Here is a 16992-nt window from a genome sequence, read left to right as displayed (position 1 = left end):
AGCATAATTTGTTGCCCAAATTAGTCTGGTCTTCATCTATTTCACTTGTCACTCTAGCTTATGGCACTTCAACCAGTGTATCTGATGAAGGCTTGAGTGTCCTACATCAGATTTCTTCTTGTCTTCAGTTCTGTATGTTCCGAAGTTTCCGTTGAGTCTATTATCTATAAGAAAACTAACCAAATCCTTAAATTGCTGCCAAATTTTATCCTTTTTATTGTGAGCTTTAAGATCTCTAAAGACGGAGAGGATGATTGATGGAGGGCATGAATCTAATAGACTCTACTATCTCAAGAGTGAAACAACCAAAGTTGGAGCTGCATTACAAACTAATATCTCTCATCATCAATGGCATTCCAGGCTTGGGCGCCCATCCTTAACTAATTTGAAAAGTCTTGTCTGGTCTTTGTCCTATTTGTCTAAGTTAGAATGTGAAGCTTGTGGGTTAAGCAAATATCACAGTGTCTTTTCTTTCCCATGAAGATAAAGTTAGTGATAAACCATTTTGTTTGATACATTCAAATGTTTGGGGACCCGTTCATATTTTTAGTTTGTCTGACTTTAAATATTATGTCATCTTTGTGGGTGGACAATTGCTTTAGACTGACCTAATTATATTTAATGAAAGATCGTTCTGAGGTGTGTGTTTTAAAGAATTTCATGCACTGACCCAAACTCAATTTGATACTAAAGTGTGTTCTAAGATCAGATAATGCTAAGGAGTACAAATCAAACCTTTTTCACTCATATCTCTTATCTCATGGCATCAGTCCCGTGCACACACACCGCAGCAAAATGGAGTTGCTAAGCGTAAAAACTGTCATTCGCTCAAAGTGGCTAGGGCATTATTATTAGACATGAACGTTCCAAAAAGTTTTTTGGGTGATAATGTTTTAGCTCTGTGTTAGCTTATAAATTGGATGTCCTCGTCAGTATTAGGAGGTAAAACTCCCTTTTCTATCTTACATCCCCCGCATCCTTCTTTTTCTCTTCCTCTTAAAATTTTTGGGTGCATATGTTTTGTACATCAATTTAATCATGTCTTAAATCAGTTTGAATCCAAAGCTGTAAAGTGTGTATTTCCGGAGTACTCAAATATTCAATGTGGCTACAAATGCAATAATCCTATCACCCATAGGCAATGTGTCCATGGATGTCGCCTTTTATGAGAATACTCCATATTTCTCAGACAATGGAAAAGCATTGCAATTCTCTAAAAACTCCACCACCCTTCCAATGGTGGTGGACACAGATTTACCTGGAAAGCAAGCCATCAAGTAACATCCAAATCCTCCACCATTGCAAGTCTACTTTAGACGTTCCAAGAGAAGTACTAAAGTGCCTAGTAATGTGCCATCCGCCAGTTCTACCAGTCCGTCTGAAAATCCTCCTCTTCAGTCTCCACCAGACTTGCTGAATGAAGCTTATCAACCTATTGCTATTTGAAATGGTATACATTTTTGTACTCTACATCCTATTTCCAATTTTGTTTCCTTGAATATACTATCACCTTCATTTTGAAGGTTTGTTTTGTCCTTGTCGACTGGGTTTGTCCTTTGATCATTTCAAGAAGCTCTTCATATTGATGGGTGGAAAAGAGTTGTGAAAAAAGAAATGGTTGTGTTTTATCAAAATCAAACTTGGGCTTTGGATAAATTACCTACAGGGAAACGTACAGTAGAGTGTAGATGAGTATATATGGTGAAATACAAGTCTGATGGCACTGCGGATCGTTTAAAGGCCCGGTTGGTAGCAAAAGGATATACTTAGACATTTGGAGTTGACTACTCTAAAACCTTCTCCCCAATGGCCAAGCTTCATTCAATTTGTGTGGTGATTTTTATTACTACAAATTTAGATTGGCCCCCATATCAATTGGATGTAAAGAACACGTGTCTTCATGGTGATTTACTTGAGAGAGTGTACATGGAGCAACTGTCTAGCTTTGTTTGATAAAGTCTCCCGGCTAAGAAAATCAATTTTTGGGTTAAAGCAGTCTCCACGCGCGTGGTTTAACAAGTTCGGTAACGTGATAATGCAATTTCGGATGAAGCGCCATCAAGTTAATCATTCAACCTTTTTTAAGCAAAGTGAGGCCGACACTCCAGCTCTTGTTGTTTACATAGACGACATCATCATTACTGGAAACGATGGTAAAGGCATATCTAAGTTGAAGGAATTCTTGCATCAACACTTCTGTATAAAGGATTTAGACTACCTTCAATACTTTCCGAGTATTAAGATAGCACGATCACAATTGAGGATTAATTTATCGCAAAGGAAATATGTTATGGACTTATTAAAAGGGACAAGTTTACTAGGAAACTTTGTAGGAGGTAATCTTTGTAGGAGGTAATCTTGTTATTGCTCATTCTAGTGCAGAAGCAGAGTATAAGGCTATGGACCATACCACGTGTGAACTTGTGCGGTTGAAGAAGTTGATGTATGAGTTAGGTTTTGTGGTTGATACTCCCATGAATCTATATTGTGATAACCAAGCTGCATCACATATAGCCAATAATCCAGTTTATCATGAGAGGACCAAGCATATTGAAGCGGATTGTCACTTCATCAGAGAGAGTCACGAAGAAGGAAATATCATCCTGATTTATTAAACCTGAAGACCAAGTTGTCGACATGTTCACAAAGGCTTTAAGTCAAGCTCATTTAGATGGATTTTTTCACAAGTTGAGCATTTATGATATGTATGCTCTAACTCAAGGGGGAGTGTTAGAATGATCACACGTGTAGTCATCTTGATTCGGTTTACTCTTTATGCATTTGGGTTGTGTGTACATGGGTCTTTTGCTCTTTGGTAGTGTGTTTCTTGTAATGAGGGTATTCTTGTAATTTCACCTCTTAAGTGAAAGCCCTGGTAAAATAAAACAAAAGGTGGGGCATGTGGGGCTGTTTGAGCTCCTCATTCTCTCTCACGTTTTCCTCTTTCTTCCTCTCCTCCTTTTTCCATTCTTTCTTTCTTCTTCTCCAAGAACACGTTAAATAGGTAGGAATTGCCTAACAATTTTCATTAAAAGAGAGAGAGAGAGAGAGAGAGAGAGTCATGACCATGTTAAATAGGTAGGAATTGCCTTTCAGTTTTCAAATGAAACCAACTCACATAAACTATCCAGCTGAGAAAACACTGCTGTGATACTAACAAGTCACGAAAAAATAAAGAAAACCTAGACATACTGACATAATCACTAGCATCAAAATAATGACACCTAACGTCACAGTCAAGATAAAACTATCATAATATAAATAACAGTTAGACCCAATTACCAATTAAAAGAAAGAAAGAAAGAAAAAGACATAATCAATGATTATTTTTACCTTTGGATTCCTAAGACAAGTGAGCCAATTTAATATTCTAGGAATCGCCTCAAATAGTTTCGCATGTATATCATTCTCATTCACTGCAGGTTCAACAAGCAAAGCAAGGTTAAGATGCAAAATTCATAAATATTATAGGGTTAAGAAATGACAATTGCATAGCAATAACATAAAGATAATTCCATATAGAGTAATTTTCAGTGACATAATGACCAGTTAAACTGATTCAACTGTGGCTACTAGCTGTATCAACAAAGGTGGTCAAAACCTTAACATGAATAAAAAAACAAGCCCAACCCAACAGACCAATCATGCATCCTCATTTATGTTTCAAGTAAGAAAAGAACAGAAATCAAGTACTAATACCAAGAAACCTATACCTCCACCTTGTGTGAGAAGGTGGGGGGGTGAGGGGGAGAGTCCTATACCTCCGCATGCATACAAGCTCTCAATATTTTTCTGAAGCACTATTCTTGCATATTCTTCCAAGAAATCTCTTGTTGGAAACTCGTGAAGTAGACCAGCCTACAAAAGAGAATTGCTTGTTGAAATATAGAATTTGAGACCAAGATTTGTTTGCTTGGCCCATAAACTGAACTGCTAAAAAGTAACTTGAAAAGGCAATTTTTGAACATAAAACCTGAAAAATTTGATGAAGCAAGGTACCAATTAATGCTGCAGTTGAATGCTCACTACACTTGAGCCTCTCATCAAGGACGGTGCGTCTTGGGCATGTGAAACTAGCAGCAACCTGAAAGTGATTCATTCTTTAATTCCATCACGACAAGAATGATGACAATGATCTTGTCCGAAAATTAGTTTCCAAATGGCATTGCCAAAACCAGCATTCATTTTACCACATATCAGAAGTTGAAACATGAACCAGAAACTTAAAGCAGCTACAGGCAACAATTACCCGTGTTCCAGACACAAGTATGTCCGGATGAATGATGACAAGATTGTCATCACGGTCCACAATGCATTTTCCCTGGTCATCAAATTCTCCAATCACATTTAAAGTATCTCCAGGTCCAATGAGACTGTAAAACCTAAAATATGTAAAGAAACTGTCAGGATGCTCAAAACAGAATATGGTTGCCCGAAGAATGAAGTGAAGCAGCAACAAACTTGGGTGTGAGGGTGGGGAAGCATTTGTTTCAAAAAGAGAGAGAGAGAGAGAGAGAGAGAGAGAGAAGAAGAAAGAAAACACGGGCAACTATAAAGAGCAAGGGAGTGGAAGCGGGAGTCCAAAGCACAAAGTGGGAGTGGATCTGGTTGGAAGGATCATGAAACTAAGAAACAGAAACCCTCCTGTTCAAATCAATAAGAAGGTAGAAACATTTAGAAGGTTCCATGGCCAGAATGTACAATGTGCTTACCATTCATCATACAAGTGCAAAATCCGCTCTTCTCCACTGTGTTCATTCAATAACCGAAGGACCTGTGGAAATAACATCTTCATTACTTACCAACAGCATACAAAAAATAGTGCAATGGCGATGCCATTATGGCAATCCTTGCAGGCAATCATAACAGAGGTTCAATGCGCACCTTAAAAGGGTTTTGGGCACATGATGGATCTGGACCTCTGCACTTCTCAGAAACCTGGGTCAATGTTTACGGTAAAGATAGTGAAATCACTAAGAAGATTCATCAGTGCATGGAGATGACCATAAGCAGAGAAGAAGCAGACCTCCAATACAAGAAAAGTTACACTGGAATGACCATGACAAACCCTTTCTGACGGAATGATTAATGCTTTCTCCAGAGGATCAGTTCCCACAGACATCTCATGAGACATCTTATCCTGATCATCCAATAAATATTCCCTTGCGTGATTAAATACTGGTTCTTCAACAGCAATGACATCTTCCACTTGATCTAAAAGTTCAAGCAATGCCTAAAAGAAGGAAACAATAATAATAATATTATGATGGTAATGGTGGTGAATAATGTTGAGACCTGAGGTACAGTCGAATTTAATAAACATTTCTATGTGAAGATGAATAAAGCTTTAACTTAAGCAGTTGAACCTTGCTCAACCATTGAGCGCGAGGAATGCTATGGCAAGACGGTACACACAAGGACTTATATAGAATGGTAATTACAAATTCGAAAAAGGGAATAATATAACCAAAAAATAAGTAAAAGATGCTGAACTCGCATATTATGAAAAATGCAAGGCTCACAAGCGTGCACCAAGCATACCTTTCTGTGCTGTCGTGAATCTGAATGATCAGATTCTCCATTACAGACAACACCGACATTGGACTGCATCAGATAACAGGCACTTAAGTTCCATCAATCAAGAATGCACATTATTTCAGTACATGACAATATCAATCATGAAGCCTAACACTGATTAGTAACAAAGAAAGAACCATAATTACCTCAGCAGGACAATACGACATAGATGGGGGAGTTCTAAATGGACTCTGCGTGTTTACGATGCTATTGATGTTTGGGTCAGCCCTGCTTCCAAGACCATTACAAACCTCTGTCTGCTTTTCCTGATCAAATGCTTCAAAAGATACCCTCTTTGTGAAGGATGAGGATCTTTCAGGGGCCTTTAGTGTTGGAGAAGAAAGCCATTTCTCAAGCTTTCCAGATGAACAAGGAGAACTCTGCACATTCCATCATTATTACAACAGCTATTTCTCAGGAATGGTAGTGCAACAGTATCTAACCAAACACTGTCATAGTAAATCAATATGAACGAAATTCTTAATGGTTGCAGCTGGGAATTGTGTGGAGCTGTCAATAGTCAAGTTACAATCATGCCATAACCTTTACACCCAGAAAATAAATATAAATATAAATATTTAAAATAAAATTCAGAGAAATGTGGTCAAAGTGAACTTGGATGGATGATGGATCCCAAAAACTTCTTTTTCGGGTAGCAGGCCAAAAGCAAAGCAAAACTGAACTGCGTCAATTTAAAATCAATGCTCCAGAAATTTATGGAAATTTTGACTGCATTGAGCTAAACAAAAGCTCAACTCCATCTACAGCTGACGAAGGTCAGGCTGGCCCATCAGACCATGTTCCATCCCAGGCCTGAGGCACCTACTTTGGCAACTTTTTTTTGCTACCGAGGCCCAGTCCATTCAGGCCCTGACATGTTTGCAGCTGTTCCAGGCCGGACCCAAACCAGAATTTCAGGCATGATTAACAATTGAGGCCGGCCTAGGCCTGATTGTCAGGCCCAGTTAATAAGCAGGCCAAATGCACTGACCACCATGCTCAGCCCAGCCCATTGTGCTCTCCACAGCCTTCAATTTTGAGGATTGATCTTTTCGTTTTGATAGTTCTTTTCAAAATTTCGAAATCACCATTCAGTTCGCAAATTTTGGCAAAGGTGCGCTTCTGATGACCAATGAATATAGAAGGTAACAGAATTATGAATCAGATATAGGCATATAGCATTTGTAAATCCAAAAAGTCATCTTTCGACCCAATAAATAAATAAATAAATGAAATTAAAAAAAAAAAAAAAAAAACTGAACTAGATTCCATGAGATTCTTAAAAATCTTAAGGTGCAAAAAATTGAAACCAATTGGAATAGCAAAGCCTGTTAAAACAGACAAGAAAGAACACCATGCCTGTTTTTGCGAACATGGGTGAAGTGTATTCAGCTTCGAAGCATCCGACAACACTCTCATCATTTCTGGCAAATTCTTAGTGACGGATCGAAGCCGTTCATTCACCGGAGAAATCTTCCACGTGACCTCCTCGCCTCCATCATCTTGTGTCTGCTTTATCAACTGTCACATGGAGGAAGCAGAAAATTATGCGGTCAGATAATCAAATCAAACGAATTTCATTTGTCATATGATAAAAAGAAAAATGAAAGAAAGTTACCATTCCAGGTGAGAACTTGAAGCGCTTGAAAGATACTGATTTGGAGACATCCGGTGAGATCTCAGACAGATTCTCTTCGGCATTGGAGGTGGTTTTCGGTGGATCTGCGGGATTCGTGTTTGGAGTAAGGTTTAGGGGATTGGGACATTGGGAATTCGGGATTTCTGGGGGATTTGGAGGAGGATGAGGAGGAGTCGAAGTAGCAGCGGATTGGGTGTGACGATCGAAGAAATGCTGGATTCCGAACTTGGAAGGCTGGGACTGGTGGATTTGGTTTGATTTCTTGGATGAAGAGGAGGATTTCTTCCTTGGAGCCATGGAAGCTAGGGTTAGGGTTTCATGGCCTTTCTAGAGTTTTAGTTGGTTTGCTGAGGAGAGAGGGATTGGAGATGGAAAGAACAGGCGGGGAAATGGCGTCTGGTCTGCTGGGATTTTCCCGCCCGAGCAAATGATGCTATTTTCCTGGAGTGACTTTTGGCTTTTTTTAATATACGGGTTGCAATTACGAAAATGACCCTGTGGGTTCTGGGCGGGAAAATCCCTTCTTTTCTATGAAGCGGATTGGTTGGTGACCCAACACCACCTTGTGGGTTGTGTTGAGGGGCCACCTTGATGTATCTTTTTATATCCACGCCGTCCATCGCTTTTTTCAGCCCATTTTATTACATGGTACGAAAAATGAATTATATCCGAAGCTCATGTGTACTACACTACAGGAAACGGTGGGGATAATGACACCCACCATTGAAACCTTGTAAAGCCCGACGTGATGTTTGTTTTCCATCCTAACTATTGTTAATGTAGCACGGACCTGAACGAGGGTAAGACGCAAACATCAGTTCCATCCAAAACCTTTTGCGGACCCGAGAATTTTTAACGGTGGCAGTCAATAACCATTGTTTCCGGTACTGTGCTCCATTTGATCTTTTGATCTCCTTATTTTTTAAGCTTACCCCCTCGAATGATCCGGAAAAACGGATGGACTGAGTGGATAAAAAGTTAGAGCTGGGTGGTGTTGGAAACGGATTGGCTACTCCCCCTGACAGGTGACATCAGCCCCGTGGCTGGTAGTCGGTGCTCTGTGGGGCCCACCACGATGTATGTACTTCATCCATTCCGTTCATCCATTGTTACAGATCATTTTATGGCTTGATAACAAAAATTAGAGGTATATAAATCTCTGATGGATCACACCACATGAAAACAATAGAAATTGGATATCCACCGTTAAAATCCTCCTAAGGCCCACTGTACTGTTTATTTGACATCCAATATTTTGATTAGGTCATACAGGCCCAGATGAAGGGAAAAAAACAAAAATCAGCTTGATCCAAAACTTTTATGGCCCCAAAATGTTTTTTATGATCAACACTCATTCAACACTGTTTTCTTTAATGTGGTCCACTTAAGATTGTGATGTATCTCATTTTTGGTCTTATACCGTAAAATTATCTTTAAAAACATTTGGACGGAATGGATGAAACACATACATCATGTCGGGGCCCACAGAGCACCGACAGGGGGAGTAGCCAATCCGTTTCCGGTGGTGTTGGTGTCACCACCCAATACGCTTTCATTTTTTTGCAGGGTGCGTGCGTGGGTTTTGCGGAGCGGATTAGGTGTTGTCATTACTATTGGGCCATCTTGATGTACGTATTCTATATCCCGTCGTCCATCCGTTTTCGAAGATCATTTCAGGGCATGATCCAAAAGCGAGGCAGATATAATTCATAGGGAGGCCATGCTACAGGAAACGGTAAAGATTGAATGCCCCACTGTTAAAAACTTCCTAGTGCCTAGCATAATGGTTTGTTAATGTTTATTTGCTATCCAAATTCGTCCATAAGGTAACATAAACCCAGATGAAAGGAAGAAAACGAATCTCAACTTGATCCAAAACTGTTTTAACCCATGAGAAGTTTTCAATGGTTGTATAGTCCATTTTTGAACCGTTCTTCTAATTTTCGCTATTAGAATGCGTTTACAACTTCTGGATAAAACATAGAACATAACTTTTTGTATCATTTTTCACAGATGGTACCAATCTGTTGATGTAAAAACCTTATACACCTTCTTCTTCGTCGCCACCTGCACAAGAAAGATGTAAAGGAGACCCTGGCTAGAGCCGGGGAACCTCCGATACTAAAGTTAGTAATTAGACAAGAAAGAAGGTCTTTTTGAGGTGTTTTCTACCTACCTTTGATCCTGGAGACATCCTTTTTTTTATGGGAGTGAGAGGTCATGATGTGCAGGGATTCTCTTCCCAATTCTTAAGAGATTTGATTTGATTTGTTTATGAATTTCACCCGATCCCGAAATTATCGAGATTAGAGATCCTTATGTTGGATTTTCGGGACGGTATTTTTGTTTTCTATCTACCTTTGATCATGGAGATGTCTTTCTTTTTATAGGAGTGAGAGGTCATGATGTACAGGGATTCTCTTCCCAAATCTTAGGAGATTTGATTTAAATTATTTATGGATTTCACCCGATCCCGAAATTTTCGGGATCAGAAATCCTTATACTGAATTTTCGGGACGGTATTTTAGGTTTACACCATCTCTTCCTTGCTCAACCCGAGCTAAGTCTCTCCTTTAGGCTCTGTCTTGTCTTGGTTCGACTTATTACCCTAGACCCTCAGGCAGTGTCAATAGAGTTGGTCTATTTTATAACCGGGTCTCTGGACTTGTCATATTTTTCCCTATATATATATATATATATTTCATTTTCTTTGTTTTCGTTTGGTAAACGGGTTTAATTAAGATAAAATTAATTGTACTCTTTATCTTTGGATTATTCCTTTGGTATAAATTTAGAAATACACTGAATGAACACAGCATAAGCTATTTTACAATCTTCTAAAAAAATAATGTCTTGTATATATTTATTTTTAAAAAAACATGCCATGGTATTTCCAAACATGCAATAACTGCGTTAATTCCGCAATTCTATAATTCAATCAGTCCGGTTCGGTAGCTCGGGTCGGCTCGGGCCTCGTACTGACTCGTATTGATGGCGGCCAGGGGCTTGGGTTGGCCCTCAACGCGGCTGACCGGTCCGAGCTTCAGCGGAACGTCAACGTTTCCTTGCGGGATGGGTCATAGCCGGCCGTTTCACCGCTTCTCTCGCTATTACCTTCTCCTCGTGCATCGCACGTGCCCAACTACCAATCTCTTTCCTCGGAGAAGATACAAGAAACTAGTCTGGGGAAAAAACGTTACGGAGGATATCTTTACCAAAGCCAGCGAAGGAAGAAAGCAAAGGGTTTTTTAAAAATGCGTATATATCCTTCGTTCAAAGATTTCACGCAAGGCATTAGAACCGAGCAGAAACCCTAGAATTCTGGCGAAGAAGAGATCGAAAAGAGAATCAGATTTTCCAAGAACCAGATTTCTAAAGGAAACGATCTTCTTCTGGTACGCATCCAAAACCCTATCACTTTTCCATTTCCTCCTGCTGCAGATTCTCTGTAATCAAGATCAAAGAAAATCGGTCATCTCGGGCTCTTTCCCTCCATTTCATCTTCTCCCAGAGAGCCAGATCTCTCCATAAACGGGCACTGCAATTGATTTAAGCCGTCGGATTCATTCATCTATGTTTTCTCCGCGGTTTTGATTACTGATTCCCGTTTTCTTCGCTTTCGAATTTTTACTCATATGTGATATTGTTTGCACTATTGTTATATAGAGGAATGACATGAAGTGCGAGGTTTGATTTTCGACTAGTAGGGCCCATGGGTTGGTGATCCGGATTGTTGTCGACGGGCCCCAACGTGGATTCTGCCAGAAAAGCTCCTGGTTGAACAATCCTCCTAGCCTTTTATTGGTTACCTGCAAACAGACAGGCGAGATGATAAGAAAGGAAAAAAGGAAGAAAAAAAAACCGGCAAAGGTCTACATTTGGCAGAAAAAAAAAACCATAACGGCCGTTACAGGGCCGGAAAGGCCATTACGTGAAGGTGACAGTGGCAACCGTTACATGTTATGGGGTCATAACGTTGTCATGGAAAAAATGACCCATAATGGCCGTTACAGCCCCCATAAAGGCCATAATGGTTCATTACGGGGCGATACAAGGTTTTTTTTTTTTCTCAATAAAAAAAAGAAAGAAACCGTAACCGCTGTTACAATCCGTATCATAAAGGTAACGGTTGGGAGCGATTACAGCCACCATCACAGTTACATAATACCTTGCTCTTGGGGATTTTTGGGGCACGGTCTATTTAAGTTGGGACCCATATGATCAGCAGTCTGGATCGCTGATATACAGGTTCCACTTGTCATGCTCAAGGATCTGAGTATTGGAGATGGGCACAGGATTGGGAACGTACAAATTCCAATCTCGACCATGGAATTCTATCTCGGAGTGTCCTGGTAAGACAAAATATCATCACATGGGAAGGAGAAAACCTTTGGCTACTTGTACATATTTTCATGACTTCGGAAATTTTGAGCACAACAAGGAGGCCCAACCTCTTTCAAGGCAATGCCAGACCAATAACCTGGCTTCATAGGTCATTATTAGAGGATACATAACGAGTTTAATGGATCTAAACTGAGCCAGGCTTGTTGATTTCGCACCATCATGTTGTTTTCGATGCTTTCCTTTCTTTTGTTCTAGTCCCACATCTGTTAGTCCATTTGTGGAACTAGATTCTCCCTCGTATAAAAGAGCTGCTTCACATTTATAGTTAGATTCTATCACCTAAGTGGTTTTGCAAAATGTAATCCGTGTATGCATGATTCTTGGTTTTTGTGGTCTATGGTCTAGTTCATTTCACAAATTTGAAGGTACTTGTTAGTATTCTCACACTCCTCAACATCTGCTTCCTGTGTTGGGGTGATGAAGAAAATGTCGATTACTATTTCTTTACTGATGATGGTTGGATACTTTGGAATCTCCTTCCAATGGAAGTCATGGAACCCTTTTGAAGGAGTGGAATGGAAAGATTTTCAAAGACGAACAATTCCATCAAAACGATTGGTTCTCGGTCACTGCACTCTAGTGGACTGGAGTTTAATTGACATGGCAGCTGTTGGGTCCATTGGGATAGGATGCCCGGCACTCACGATCAAAGATAGTTGGGATGCTTTATTACGTCCCGGCCATCCATAAGTGTTTGGATGTGCATGTCTCCATGCATATCCATAATGTCAATGGATATTATACTTTCTCACCTTTTTTTTTTTTTTGTTTCTTTTGTTTATGAATGGCAATTTTTGTTAAGAAAATAAAATTTGTCATTCATAAAAAAACATTTTATTAGAGAAAAAGAAGAAGAGGAAAAAGTGTAATATTGTTGCTAATAAAAATAGAAAAAGAAGTATTCACTTTGATTTTATACAACGGTTCACAGTACATTCAAATTTGTCATGGTCCTTCAAGTGCTTATCATCAGGAAATTATTACTAGTTTTGTGCTGCATGGTTTTAGAGGTTTCTGTTTTACTCGCACTTTTAATTCAAAATGTTTCTTGTTGTTCTATTGTGTCATCTTTACTGCTAGTTGCAGCCAACTGTTAAGAAGTCCCCACTGTGCCTGCATTCAGCAATTTCCCATCCATTGACATTAGCCACTATCTGTTTCAAGTCTTTCAAAAAACACTACACCAACCCCTTTATTCCTTTTATTAACCCTGAAAAGGCTTGTCTCTTATTTTTCACAAACCTACAACGTTGATGACCTTGAAAAGGTCAGAGAACAGATATCACTGATGGTAAATAACGGATATTTAAAAGTTCAGGATTCAATGCTATTGATACTGGGGCGAAAAAAGAAAAATGCTATTGGTACTGGGTATAACCTGAATGGAAAAAAGACGGAAGACTGCGTCATTCAACTCTACTGTTGCTATGCACAACCAGTGTAATGCGTTGGCCGCAAATAACTGCAAGTTGTTTTCAGAATGTCATTGCTCACAGAATGTCTTGTTTGGCCCTTATGTCAGAGTTTATCCATGGGCCCCAGTATATAAGAAGGAGATTCTCATAATGTGATCCAGTATGCAAGTTACAAAAAAGGGTCTCTATGGAGGATCTCCCAGAACTTCACTCTACTCTCAGCACTAACCCTAGTTTACACTGGTCCCGAGTTTCTCAGTTTCACACAGAGGTAAGTGCTATCACAATAGATTGGGTGACTGGGAGTTAAGACATGTGAAAAACAACAGTGTCAAATTTACCTTCACTGTAGGCTGGTTATCTAACCAATCCTAACCTTTCAGCTGCTCTCCATTTATTGTAAGATTCCTCTATTGTACTCTCTTGCTTCATTGTTTCTGTAAAGAACTATATTTTCTTCTCGATTTATTAAGATCCATGGGATTTTTCCCCCGGATACCATCAATTTTGAGCATCCACCCAATCTGTTATAGTCACATGCCTTGCCTCTTCACTGATCTCATTTCCTCTGAATGGCGAAGCTCATTGAATTCTGTTTTTGTGTATCTTGCATAACAGGCTGCTCGCAGTCAGTCCCTTTCTGTTTAAAAGTGCCTTTTCTGGTTGGAAGCAATTTAGACAATGGCAGACTTACCACGTTATGTAATTGCCTGCCTTCACAGTGGAAAGCTTGCTTTCTTGGCAATTATGGTCTCGGCTGGGATCGTACTGCAAGTTTTGGTTAGTATTCTTTCTAGTCCGGTTTTATGTGGCCGACTGTGCATTAAATCAATCCCGTCTTTTCTTTTCTTTTTCTTTGCCTCGTTATTTTTTCAAGTCATCTTTTGCAACGTTGCAGGCATGTGCTTTGTATAATAACTGGTGGCCAATGCTAACTGGTAAGAGAGACATTTCATGTGGTTATATTACAAGGCAGACAAACTTCATTATGGTGATGTTGGATTTGTCATTGCTGCAGTGATAATGTATGTACTCCTTCCCATGCCATTGCTTTTCTTCGTGGGGTCTGACACCTCCTCTCTCATTTCCACCAACGGGAATGGGTTAGTTAGTTTTTTTCTTTTCAAGAACTTACATAAGTCTTTTTTCTGTTCCCCCCTAGTTTAAGGGCTGTTTCAGATGTACCTAAAATGCAGGTGGGAATGCACATCTGCCACCCAGAATGAGAATGAGATGAAAACAGGTCTGAGCAGTTATCAAGTTAGTTACCTTTTGGACACTTTTTTGCAGATGGGAGCAATTGGCGCATCCCACCATTAGCGTTCTGGGGGCTGTGCCGAACAGTTCCACTGACCCAAAATGCAGTGGGTAGATGTACATTAGCTATCATTGCCTTGTGTGGTACATCCAAACAGCCATCATAACTGAGATAAATCACTGTTTGATATTTCCTTATTCATCCTTACAGTTGGATAGATGCTACGAAGTTCCTGACTGGAGCTTCTGCAGTAGGAAGCATTGCAATACCGATTATCTTAAAGCATGCGAATGTTATTGGTTGGGGAGCAATGGTAATGGAGCTGTCGTCATTTTTTGTCTTTGTATCGGCTATAGTTTGTTTCCTCCAAATGAGCAACGAGGATGAGTACAGCATGTTGTGAGATCCGCAGAAGAGGCTGCCACTCCATTTATATACCGGGGCACAAATCTCAGTTTTATTTAAGCATTCCTTGTGTGCTTGTGGGCTTGCTTCAATTTGATCTCCATTCATGGGAAAAAAGCAGAAATGCTATTCTCTTGCATGAGTGGATGGTATCCTCCCCATGAGGAGCAGAATGATGTCTATTTGCAGGCTTGTCTTTTCCTTCTACAGATTTACCATTCGTCCTATGTTTTCCGATCACAGCAGCGAGCTACTGTGCCATTCGTAAGTTTGATTTCTGTAAATTCTTGAATTGGGAAAATATTGTTTATTTTGGGATTCCAAAAAGAGGTGTTTCACCGTCTATCTCCATTAGAAATGTGGATGATACTTGACAACAGTAGCTGTTTATCCAGCGTGCCTGTCAGTTGATGGGGCACTAGTGAAAATCATATTGATTTGATGATCTGAATTACTTGTCATTTCAAAGGTTCATTTGATAGCTATGTTTTGGGGATTATGGGATATGAATATGGCGATTGTTCACCATCATTTGTGACCCATCCACTGCCAACTTGACATATGCACGTGTTACGCTGTGACCCAACCCTGCCAACTTAGCATATACACGTGTTACATGGTGTAGCTGCATTCTTTTTCATTGATGTCATCCCCATTACTGACCTGTTTTTTGGTTGGCCCAGTGTTGTTGTGGTGCCCAGTTCCGATCAGACCTTCCAGTCCGGAGGTTAGAGGCAATGTTCAACAAAATTCTGGATATTGCCTCCAAGCTAACGGTGTGTTATAGATGCCATTGGTTTTACATTTTTCGTGAAATCTGCAGTCGACGTGCATTTGTGAGGCAAGCACTAGTCTTTAGAAAAAAATACTGCTAGTGAAGCATTGATCAACTGCCCCTAATGCAGGCACTCATACATGCTGCATGTTAAAAAAAATCCGAACAGTTCATCAAACTCTCCAACACAAAATCAAAAATTTCCATTCCCAAAAGAAGCATCCCAATAAAGCCTGGAATACCTACGTGTGCCACAATCTTAGGTTCGTTGCAGCTGTTGGTGTGCTTTCAGCAGGTTAAAATGCATTTTCGGCGACGCCCGAAGACATTCTCGCTTGAACATGTTTTGAATAAAACAGCAAGAAAATGAGAAATTCTTTTGGTACTCGTAGTAAACACTGTTTTTAGAGCAGTAGTGTCATGGATGTTCACTCGCGCAGCAATGTGGCTCGTGCATATGGCATGTTATTCGTTTGGTGGTCCCTACCCCATGCATGATGTGGCCTGAAAATTTAGCCAGAAAATTCATTGAGTTGGTCATGTTTAAGGTGGCAGCAGATTCAATGCCCCTGCCGGATATGAGGCCGAGGCCACGCAAAACATGCTTGAAAGTTGCTTTCTTCCGTGTGTACTGTACTAATATCACCCAGGCCCAATCAAACGTTGCCATGTCAGGGCCTTACCATGTTCAGTGAGGATATAGCCTCAACCTAATCCAGACCGCTGGTGGAAATTTTAGCGTCCACTTCTCATGAATGTGTCGCAGATGCCCAACCGATTGCCTGACTGCTGCATCAATATGGCAGTGGTCCAATACGAACGATCAGATTCTCATACACGTGTACCAAGGAGATTGCCATTCCGATAGCCATTGAAGAGAGCTGCCATTGTGTCTTTCTGGTCATCAACAATGGAGATGTTAATGGGAGCCTTTATTGAGTGAGGGCTATCTGCAATAACACTTAAGAGGTACGACTGATGGACCATGAGGGCGCGATGGATGATCTTTTAACTGTCAATTTTAATTGCCATTGCTTATGGTTTCAAGTCATTGTTGATGACCGGCTATGAAAATCCCAAGTAGTCCCTGGATTCGGAAAACCCCAGATAGTCCATTTGAATTTCATGATATATTTTCATCAATATTTAAGAAGATCGAGTAAATCATCTACAATAATTCAAAGTGGTTAATATATGTTACAACATACATAATTATTTTCATAAGTCCATTGAAATATATACTTTGAAAAAAAAGTGATAATTCTGAATTTTAGGTGGCCCACTAAATTATACACCTGAGCAACAAAACATAAATATTTCAATTTCGGGTTGTTAAAACATACACATCATGCAAATTACAAAATATACGTGCATGCACATTTTTTAAAAAAAGAAACTAACAAATATAAAATATTTATAGAGTTATACAAACCCACAATTTTAAACAGTTAAAAGATTATTCAAACTCACTAATTGGCAGGTAACAGGAAAAGGTGGAGCCCACTGTACCTTTAGTTAC

The 16992-nt window shown here is 39.8% G+C and overlaps 2 protein-coding genes across 11 annotated transcripts in view; one reads left to right on the top strand and one right to left on the bottom strand.

Annotated features, from left to right (window-relative positions):
* The window catches only part of LOC131248140 (DNA replication ATP-dependent helicase/nuclease JHS1), a 41991-nt gene extending 34329 nt beyond the window's left edge, over positions 1 to 7662 (bottom strand). For 5 of the 8 annotated variants that reach the window (XR_009172150.1, XR_009172149.1, XR_009172151.1 and 2 more), the window contains exons 1-11: positions 7196 to 7662; positions 6937 to 7098; positions 5724 to 5957; positions 5542 to 5604; positions 5027 to 5233; positions 4885 to 4938; positions 4713 to 4774; positions 4250 to 4382; positions 3974 to 4084; positions 3762 to 3858; positions 3334 to 3416 (exon numbers count right to left, since the gene is read on the bottom strand). Coding sequence is in view for 5 of the 8 variants with exons in the window: in XM_058248219.1 (XP_058104202.1) it covers positions 3334 to 3416; positions 3762 to 3858; positions 3974 to 4084; positions 4250 to 4382; positions 4713 to 4774; positions 4885 to 4938; positions 5027 to 5233; positions 5542 to 5604; positions 5724 to 5957; positions 6937 to 7098; positions 7196 to 7513 (1524 nt within the window). In the remaining 3 variants the exon portion in view is untranslated. The remainder of the gene's footprint in view (positions 1 to 3333; positions 3417 to 3761; positions 3859 to 3973; positions 4085 to 4249; positions 4383 to 4712; positions 4775 to 4884; positions 4939 to 5026; positions 5234 to 5541; positions 5605 to 5723; positions 5958 to 6936; positions 7099 to 7195) is intronic. The other 3 variants (XM_058248215.1, XM_058248216.1, XM_058248217.1) reach the window with 3 other exon arrangements.
* A 2529-nt stretch (positions 7663 to 10191) lies between these two features.
* On the top strand, positions 10192 to 15159 carry LOC131248138 (vacuolar protein sorting-associated protein 55 homolog). 3 transcript variants are annotated; one of them, XM_058248213.1, is made up of 6 exons: positions 10192 to 10611; positions 12939 to 13306; positions 13654 to 13815; positions 13934 to 13973; positions 14054 to 14138; positions 14504 to 15159. In XM_058248213.1, the coding sequence occupies exons 3-6, from the start codon at positions 13717 to 13719 to the stop codon at positions 14694 to 14696; spliced, it is 417 nt and encodes a 138-aa protein (XP_058104196.1). In that variant the 5' UTR covers positions 10192 to 10611; positions 12939 to 13306; positions 13654 to 13716; the 3' UTR covers positions 14697 to 15159. The 3 variants fall into 3 exon arrangements, with proteins under 3 accessions (XP_058104196.1, XP_058104195.1, XP_058104197.1); XM_058248212.1 differs by lacking the exon at positions 12939 to 13306 and having other exon boundaries at positions 10196 to 10611; XM_058248214.1 differs by lacking the exons at positions 10192 to 10611; positions 12939 to 13306 and adding an exon at positions 13320 to 13434.
* Positions 15160 to 16992: the final 1833 nt, after the last annotated feature.

Source organism: Magnolia sinica, chromosome 6 (assembly GCF_029962835.1).
Source record: "Magnolia sinica isolate HGM2019 chromosome 6, MsV1, whole genome shotgun sequence".
NCBI classification, from domain to species: Eukaryota; Viridiplantae; Streptophyta; class Magnoliopsida; order Magnoliales; family Magnoliaceae; genus Magnolia; species Magnolia sinica.
Note: the sequence above shows the minus strand (reverse complement) of the source record. Positions and strands in the feature narration are given on the sequence as shown.

Excerpts from the sequence above, each read along its gene's own strand:
- LOC131248138 (XM_058248213.1), top strand. The coding sequence starts at position 13,717 with ATGGCAGACTTACCACGTTATGTAATTGCCTGCCTTCACAGTGGAAAG. Across the intron at positions 13,974-14,053 it reads CTGGTGGCCAATGCTAACTG|TGATAATGTATGTACTCCTT; the intron begins GTAAGAGAGACA and ends TCATTGCTGCAG. Across the intron at positions 14,139-14,503 it reads ATTTCCACCAACGGGAATGG|TTGGATAGATGCTACGAAGT; the intron begins GTTAGTTAGTTT and ends TCATCCTTACAG.